Here is a 9,055-nt window from a genome sequence, read left to right on the forward strand (position 1 = left end):
TTCTAGCCGGCTCATTAATGGTCCTATTTGTGCGCTCTGCAATACCATTTTGTTGTGGTGTCCCTGGAATGGTTTTCTCCATTCTGATTCCCTGAGCTGCACAGTACTCCTTAAACCTACCATCAATGTACTCACCACCATTATCAGACTTCAGACATTTCAGCTTTAAGCATGTCTCTGTCTCAACCACGGCCTTCCAAGTCTTGAACACACTGAAAAAATCAGATTTATACTTCAACAAATAAACCCATACATTTCTGCTATGATTATCAATGAATGTGATGTAGTAACGAGAGCCTCCAAGAGATGCCACTAGAGAAAGTTCCCACACATTTGTGTGTACAAGATCCAACTTTTCTGTCTTTGGCGTCCTGCCACCTTTCAAGAAACTGACCTTCCTCCGTTTCCCCATAATGCAACTCTCACAGATGCCGAGATCAACTGACTTCAGTTCTGGTAGCTTACCTCCAGACTGAAGTTCTTTCATACTTCTTTGACTCATGTGGCCAAGTCTGCAATGCCACAACTCTGATGTGCTCTCTGCAACAATAGTATCAACACTGTTAATTAAATCAGTAGTCATATATAATGTACCTGTTTTCTCACCCCAAGCCAATACCAATGCTCCTTTAGTAACTTTCTAGGTGCTATCTGAGAACACTACTAAATGTCCACACTCATCAAGCTGCCCAACATAAATGATGTTCTTCTCAGTTCAAGAATGCGTCTGACCTTTTGCAGAGTTTACTTGTTCTTATTTGGAAGTGCAATGTCAATATCTCTCATTCCTACCAAGTTCAGAGCTTCTCCATCTGCCAGATATACTTATATACTGCCAGATATACTTTCCCAAAGTCACCTGCAACATAATTCCACATCAATTCCCGATGGAAAGTTGTATGGAAAGAAGCCCCTGAATCCAATATCTAGTCATCAACATGACTATGAAATGTCAGTAGTAGTGCATCCTGTGATTCTTAAGTTACCACATTCGCACTGTTATTCTCCTTCTTCTTAGAATTCCTACAGTTCCTCCTTATGTGGTCAGTTTTGCCACAATTCCAGCAAATTACTTATTTACCAGGCCTTGACTTGCTCATGCTTATGTTCTTTGATTTTGATTTTCCTCTATTTAAATTCATATGAGTTACTATTCTGTGATCTCCCTCTGAAATTAACATTCAATGCTGAACTCGAACCTGAGATCTCGCCAGAATCTTTTCTGTGTACCTCCTCAACCAAAATCAAATCACGAATATCTTCAAATTTCAGTTTAGATTTATCTGCAGAATTACTGGCAGCCATCCTCATAGCTTCCCGGTTATTTGACAATGAAGCCAACAAGATCAGTGCATATATCTCATCATCAAATTCAATTTTCACAGACGATAATTGATTTGTGATAGTATTGAAATCATTCAAGTGTTGTACAACAAAGGTACCTTCCGCCATCTTCAAATTGAATAACTTCTTCATCAGATATACCTTGTTATTCGTCCCTTGTTATTCGTCGATGGCTTTTCATGCATACCTGACATGGCTGCCATAAGATCTGCAGTTGTCATCTCTTTGACGACATTATGTGCAACGGACCTCGATAGGGTCAATCAAATAAACCCACAGAACCTGTCGATCCAACAGATTTCATTCAGCTTCATCCATTCTTTCAAGTCTCTTCCCCAATAACGGAATATGAAGTTTCTTCCCATATAGGAATTCTCTATCTGCATCCTCCAATAACCAAAATGTGTGTCATCGAACTTCTCGATCCCCGAAACTTTCACTTCATCCATAACCATTGGCTCTGATACCAATTGTTGTGGTATATTTAAAATTTAAAACGGTCGACGACGAAGAAATGAAAAATAAATAGAACAAGAAAATTCACACAAAAAAAATACACAGATTTACGTGGTTCTGCAAATTGCCTACATCCACGGAGTTGCAGAAGATTTTTACTAATTGAGGAAATTACACTAGTCTCGATATTTACAAGAATGATTTCTTTCTACAAACCACAAAGAGGAGCACTTGTGATTCTTCTTTCTTATTGCTGTAAGCCATCACCGAAGAACCACATCGAAGAAGAAGAAGGCCAAACCGGCGATGCCTTGCAATTCCAATCCAATCGGAAATTGGATTTAATCCCTTCTACTTCACGCGTAAGCCACAGGCGAAGTCATGCCTTCTTTTCTCACGTTGCATGGGAGATTCAAACGGAGGCAGAAGAAGTCTGAGAGAGCCGAACCTTGATTTTTTCTTCGCACTTAGAGTTCTGTCGTAGAAGCCAAGAAAGTTATTTCCTGTGTTTCATACGTGAAGAAGGAAAAACCAAAAAAAAAAGAGAACCGCCTGCAAGTTGCACATCACATCAAATGCAATTTCCTCTCTTCTTTAATGGTGGCGGGACCCAGCTTCCATAGGCAAAAGTAAATAGGCAGAAATAGTTACAGAAGAGACAACAAACATATATATATATATATATATATATATATATTATATTTTAACCGGGCTCCACACTCAACAACTAACCAGTCATATTTAAGAATCTTAATTTTTATAACCAAGTTGTAAGACCTACTTCCTCTCTCTAATAAATAACAGCATAACATATCCTTCATTTTATAAGAACAAACATGCTTGGTTTTAACATGTTAAGTGGGTATAGTTGATAGTCATATCTAGGTAGTATTATAAAGGCCAGTCCTTTATGGGATTGGATACTAGGTTAATGAAGGTCCTCAACCAGAGTTTTTTTATCTAAGTTTCAAAATTGAAAGGAATGATTTGAAGAATTACTTTGCATGCAGGGATAATTCCCTAATTACTCCAGCTAGAAGCTGTAGGAGGAGGAGGGGATCAACTTTCCCTTTGCAGTCAAGTTGCGTTGAAGCTTGGACTAGTTTGGTGACCAACATTATATACAAGACATGTCAATCTTTACTTGAGAAGCTTCCCAGAGTCCTTGGGAGAAGAACGAAATGTTATCAAAATTTCTTTGGATGGCATGGTAAGGGAGTGATAATTGTACCTCACCTTTCAGAAAATTGAATTTCCCCTCACCTTTCAGTTATGGCAGTCATGGCATGGTAAGGGAGTGATGATTGTAGCTCGATAGAATTGAGGACATGATGCCTAGGGAGGTGCGCGGAGCAAGCTAAGCTAGAATTTGTTTTTCCCATAGTTTATCCAAATTGAAGGGAGCATAGGGAACCAGGTAGGGTTCCAAATTTAACTAATCTTGCAAGTGGTATCCAGATTGACCATTTGGCCATTTGACCTAGTGGTATCCAGGTTAACTTGTTGGCCAAAAGATGGATATGTTTCTTTTTTAGCCATATGACGAGACGGTTGTTTGGTAGAGTTTTCCATGGGAAAAATTTGGAATTAGCCTTGGGTTTCAGCTTTGGATTTGGCCTGTTTAAGCTTAGCCTCATGTCATGCTAAGCCTCAGGCTTGAGTTGGAATAAGAGGATAGTTCTTAGTTTAGGTTTTAGGTTTATTGATATGCATACATACACATCTCTGTATACATGTGCATCCACGCAAGCGCACGCGCACACACACCCACACTTATACCTATGTTGTATAGTTATACATTGAAGTTCATTAAATATTAAGATGAGTTTAAAATTTAGTTAACTTAAAGGTTGATTTGGAATGATCTATGTGGATTTTGGTTATGTTGATTTCAACATGAATATGTGTGTGTGTGTGTGTGTGTTTATATATGTCCATATACATAAACATAAGCTTCTAATGTGAATATGTTTACATGCATGAATCTGGATACATATATACAATCATGAATGTGTGTATATATTAATTATGACACTTAATATTAATTAGGTCAAGTTTATAAAAATAAAATTGCACGTGATGCAACAAGGCGACTTTGACACATATCATCACGTGGTATGACAATTTTTATCAGTTTTGTATCTTTTTTTAATTTGTCGTTTTTAAATATTAAATTTATGAAAATGCAACTTTTACAATATGTCCAATGAAAGAGAAAAAATTTGCGTACGTCAAGGGGTATGCAGAGACGTGTACATAATAGGGTACACGAGGTTTATATGAGAATTACAAGGGGGTTATAACCCGTTGTACCTCTTGTGTAACTTCCGTGTAACCTTCCGTGTAACTCCCGTGTAACCCCGCTGTAACCTTGTAATCTCAATGGATAAAATAAAAGGGCGGGTTACAACTGAGTTACACGAAAGTTACAAGGAAGTTATAACACTCTTGTAACTCCCATGTAACTCCCATATAATGCCCGTGTACCCTATTATGTACACATCTCTGCGTACCCCTTGACGTACGCAAATTTTTTTCTCAATAAAAGATCATTTCTAAGAATTAAAAAGTCCAGTCTGAAGTTGCAAAGTTGTAGAATTACACATAACGTCAGAGATAAACCTCTAAGAATTACACATAACGAGGTTGTTGACTCGAGTATAAACAACCTCGGGATATAACTCAGATGCCTCCTCCCCCTTGTCTATCTCGAAATTGTTCAAGCAACCCTCATAAAAGATATGATAGAAATGTCCATATCCCGCTTGCTGTGGATACTCCAGCTCTGCAGATATGAAAAGAAATCATAGTGATCATATATATATGTAAGTATAAAATGCTTGTTATTATAAATTATTTGACGGCATGAAAGTTACTGCCTTTTACCTTTGATGATAGAGAGAAAATCCTGTTCTGAAATGCTGGTCTTTTTAAGCTCCTTACCAATGAGCTGCTCCCATGCCATGACTACTTCTCTCTGTGACAGTATGTTTTCTGGTGGTCTGATGTAAATAGTTTTATTTAGAGTTCGGTGGTCGTCGATCGTTTTGATGATGTACATCGCGATATCGTTTTCGTCAACATAAGCAGCTGAGATGAATTGATATAGTAAGATTTGAAGCTCTACTTGCTCTTCCAAAATCAGGGATGATGTAAATAGTTTTATTTAGAGTTCGGTGGTCGTCGATCGTTTTGATGATGTACATCGCGATATCGTTTTCGTCAACATAAGCAGCTGAGATGTATAATAAGATTTGAAGCTCTACTTGCTCTTCCAAACTCAGGGATGTATAATTACCTTTAACATTGCCATCTCCAAGCATGCATACGCTTTCAGTTGAGGGTAATATTTTCCCAGGTTGGCAAAGGCCACCAACAAAGTATCCCATGAAGCAGTTAGCGGAGATATAAGTGAATGGGATGTTTGATTCTTCTATAGCCTTCCTCACAACCAACTTATCATCAAATGTCTCCCTACCAGGAGCCAAAGCATGCCCCATTCTTGCTGGGTCTGTTCCAAACTCGGAGGGCAAGAACCTCTGCCAAAATAAAGCCTTACTCCCATGTGTTTTGTTTTTTTGAAGTTAGAAAATATGTTATGGCAAATAGTGATGATTGTTATGTACAAATATTTTGATGGAATGTATGCAATGCCATCTTTAGCTTGTGATTTTGATTACACATATAATTTTTTGGGGAAAAAAATAAGACCTTTCTAAATTCAATTTATAAAGTGGTGTGCCAATAAATGACCCGAACCGGTTATCCCAAACAAGCTCAAGTAACCAAAAAAAAAAAAGGTTCAAATCGATCTAATTACTATTTAGATCCAGTTCAGGCTAATGGGTTCAAGCTTACCAAATGACCTGAAATCAATAAAAAGTTGATTTGATCAAATTATGTATGACTTAGGAAGATTTTATAGGGTTAATTATGTTAAATAGATGATATTCAGGTTAATCAGACGAAATTTAACCAATTACATGACATAAACATAAGAAAGGGCTGAACATGTTGGCTTTGGTTAAGGTGGGTTTGTCCCCAGCCGGATCTTAATCAAATGATTTGACCCATATAATAAAATGGTCGCGTTAAAGTAAGTTGATTTGGGTTGGACCAACTCTCAGTTAACTCTATATTCAACCAATAACCCAAATTGATTCAAGATTTGGGTATATATATTATATCATGTCAAAATGAGTCGAACACGAACGAACAAATCTTTGTTCACGTTCGACTCATTTATATATCGAGCGCAAAAACAAATTGTTCGTACTTGGCGCATTAACTTAGTGAATGATTCGAACACGAGCTTCTTAACAAGCCTAACAACAAAGACCAGGTTTGATAGCCCTAAATATGACTCGCTAATAAATAATGTTAAAATGTGTTTTCTAATATTCACACTAAATCAGCTGCTTGAAGAAAACGGTTTCAAACTATTGGAGATGCAACCTTGCAACTAAAATTTTGTCTGCTTAGTATTAGTTAGGCAGTGAAAGCGAGCACCTTCATGTTGCCTGCCTCTTTAATGGCGTCAACAAGCTGAAGCTGGAGGAGGATGTGATGGCTCCTGACATGCACGCCGGAGATGGCGGATATGACAACATCGACTTTTTTGACGGCGTCGACGAGGCTCTGATGATCGCCAAATGAACCCTCAACAAGTGTAGCCCCTTGCTCCTTGAAAGACAGCAGCATCTGAACCTTCTCTATATCCATGCAGATCTCCGGCCGACGAAGAACGAAGGTTGGATGCCCTTCTGCGATGCTTGTCCTCACTATTCTTCTCCCCAGATATCCCGTGCCGCCTACCACAAGAACCCTGCTTTTCACCATTTTTATCCCTTTGCTTTCTCTCTCTCTCTTTCTGTGATTGTGAGTGTATTTTTGTTGACAGGAGATATGTAGTAGCAGAGGTGGAGAAGGTGAAGGAGAATGATTGTAAGTTGGTGAAGCGCGGCAGCTATTTTTACAGAGGATGGCGGATTGCTTTGTGTGCAAGGGACGAGAGCTTTAGCGATGAAAGGTTGCTGTCGGTTGGTGTAGAGAAATGAGGGTTGTAATGAGTTTCTGGATTTCGGCATTCTAGTAATTTTGGGTAAGAGAAAGTAGATTAATTATATATTTTTTTAAAATAAAAAAAATTTAAAATATATATCATATAATTTTTGTGTATTTATATTTGGTATTACATCAACAAAATTTTATCTCACATGATTCTTGAAGCAGAACATGAATCTCGAGAAAATAATAAAAAGAACATTCAAATTTTAATTAAAAATCATTCTGAACTTAAATTTTAGCAAATTTACAGTCAAGCAGACTGGGTTGATGAGACGAATCCAACGATACAAAACTTGGTCCAATTCAAGGCAACTTAAGCCCAAATTAAATCGATAAAACCATTTTTAGAAGTTTTCAGTTCATAAATAAAAAGTCAAACACAATCTAAATTTGAGAAGCATATAGTCAAATCGAATGTCTTAACGAGACAAATCGAATGAACTCAATATTGCTCAATTATAACATCATTAAAGTACTCAAATGTTCACTGGATGATATCTAATAGAGAGAATCTCTCCTCGTTGTCCGATGGAATTATCTAAATTCCTTTCTTAATTGCAAAAAGACTTCTCTTAGACTCTATTAAAAGAGCCCTACACCTCTTGAGAGAGAGGAAAGACTTGAGTCAGAAGAAGGCTGACGTTTGGAGGAGAGTAAGCCCAACATCGCTTCAGTATCGCAAATCTGACAAGTATCTCCAACCACTGCAACCACTGATAGTGTAGCAACACACCCCAATGCAACCCGCATACGGTGCAACGATGACGACGCCTTCAGAAGAAAATATAACAATACAACTCTAATACTGTATAACAACTCACCCTGATAATGATGCAACTATGCACACCTCATATGATGCAATAACATCTCCTAGAGATGGCGTAACCATACATCCTAAATAAAAATGCAATGTTAAATCCTAATAACGGTGTAACAACGCATCTCACATATGATGCAACAATGTCTCTCTAATTGCAGTGCTTAGACATCATCACGGCTCGCAACTGTTACCTACATGACCAACAACGATCTACATGATCCAAAGTTCTTGCAACTCATGACTCTGACCTGACCTCTACAACCTATGGATGTCATCACAACTCACATTTATGACCTACGTGACTAACTATGACCTGCATGTTCCGCTGCTCGTGTAGCTCCCGACTCTGGCCTCTGCAATCTACAAACATCATCAAAACTCACCACTATGACCAACATGATGAACTACAACCTATGTGGTCCAGAGCACATGCAATTCCAGCTTCTGTGACCTAAGCATTATTATAACTCACCACTATGATCTACATAACTTATAGCTCATACAACTTCAAACTTCAATCATTGTGCCCTATATATGCATTGCAGTTCACCACCATAATCTATGTAACTAACTACGACCTAATTGGTCCATATGCTCGTGTAGCATATGAACATCATCATGACTCGCCATTACAGACTATATGATGAACTACGATCAACGTATGTCACAACTCATTTACTTCCTATATGACTTTTAAGGCCAATCGATGCTCCTGAAGCAACCATATGTGATCCACACGACCAAATATTACCATGAATTTCAACTACGGCCTATACGACAAGCTAGCACTATAATCACCTACAATATTCACAACATATGGATGTCTTCATAGCAATGAATAGTGATCCTTAGAGCCCACTATCACTGAGAACTACATTCACTACAACCATACTATGACTATTATTGATATCTACTATTGTACTTTTAAAATGTCCAATTTTGTAACTTCATGTTCCCTAATTCATGAGAAAATTATACCAATGTACTCTCTAATCATAGTAGATAATTTCAAATGGGCTAGGCCCCGTAATTTTTCCCTTTCAAGGATTCCGTACATAAGAAGTTAAAATGCATTCTCCTACTTCTCTTTAATTATATGACTGTGTGTTGGGTTTTCATTCAATGCCAGGATGATAATTCATTATTATACCATCTCAAATTTTCCAACGTGCATCATTTTGACAACAACTGTGAGAAACAAAGTCTCGTTTGGCCTTGTCTTCAATTTTAAGATTTCGAACCTCTACTTTATTTTTTTTAATGATATATATTATCCAACCAGCAAAAGCACTTTTTGCACATTTTGAAGATTATATCTAAAGAAATCTTCAATGTGGGGGGGGGGGGGACCTCTGGTGTAAAAAAAGA

The 9,055-nt window shown here is 37.7% G+C and overlaps 1 protein-coding gene across 3 annotated transcripts; it reads right to left on the reverse strand.

The window, feature by feature from the left end:
- Nucleotides 1-4,031: 4,031 nt before the first annotated feature.
- On the reverse strand, nucleotides 4,032-6,867 carry LOC110020110 (bifunctional pinoresinol-lariciresinol reductase 2-like). Of its 3 annotated transcripts, XM_020718096.1 has the most exons (5): nucleotides 6,310-6,867; nucleotides 5,099-5,339; nucleotides 4,953-5,035; nucleotides 4,687-4,807; nucleotides 4,032-4,585 (listed from the first exon to the last, which is right to left on the reverse strand). In XM_020718096.1, exons 1-5 carry the CDS (start codon nucleotides 6,637-6,639, stop codon nucleotides 4,425-4,427), a joined length of 936 nt encoding a protein of 311 aa, XP_020573755.1. In that variant the 5' UTR covers nucleotides 6,640-6,867; the 3' UTR covers nucleotides 4,032-4,424. The 3 variants fall into 3 exon arrangements, with proteins under 3 accessions (XP_020573755.1, XP_020573756.1, XP_020573754.1); XM_020718097.1 differs by lacking the exon at nucleotides 4,953-5,035 and having other exon boundaries at nucleotides 4,034-4,585; nucleotides 4,687-4,890; XM_020718095.1 differs by having other exon boundaries at nucleotides 4,035-4,585; nucleotides 4,953-5,339.
- Nucleotides 6,868-9,055: the final 2,188 nt, after the last annotated feature.

The sequence above is a fragment of the Phalaenopsis equestris genome, unplaced genomic scaffold, assembly GCF_001263595.1.
Source record: "Phalaenopsis equestris unplaced genomic scaffold, ASM126359v1 Scaffold000091, whole genome shotgun sequence".
In the NCBI taxonomy this organism is placed as follows: Eukaryota; Viridiplantae; Streptophyta; class Magnoliopsida; order Asparagales; family Orchidaceae; genus Phalaenopsis; species Phalaenopsis equestris.

Excerpts from the sequence above, each read along its gene's own strand:
- LOC110020110 (XM_020718095.1), bottom strand. The coding sequence starts at position 6,639 with ATGGTGAAAAGCAGGGTTCTTGTGGTAGGCGGCACGGGATATCTGGGG. Across the intron at positions 5,340-6,309 it reads AAGAGGCAGGCAACATGAAG|AGGTTCTTGCCCTCCGAGTT; the intron begins GTGCTCGCTTTC and ends TTATTTTGGCAG. Across the intron at positions 4,586-4,686 it reads TTTTCTCTCTATCATCAAAG|AGCTGGAGTATCCACAGCAA; the intron begins GTAAAAGGCAGT and ends TCATATCTGCAG.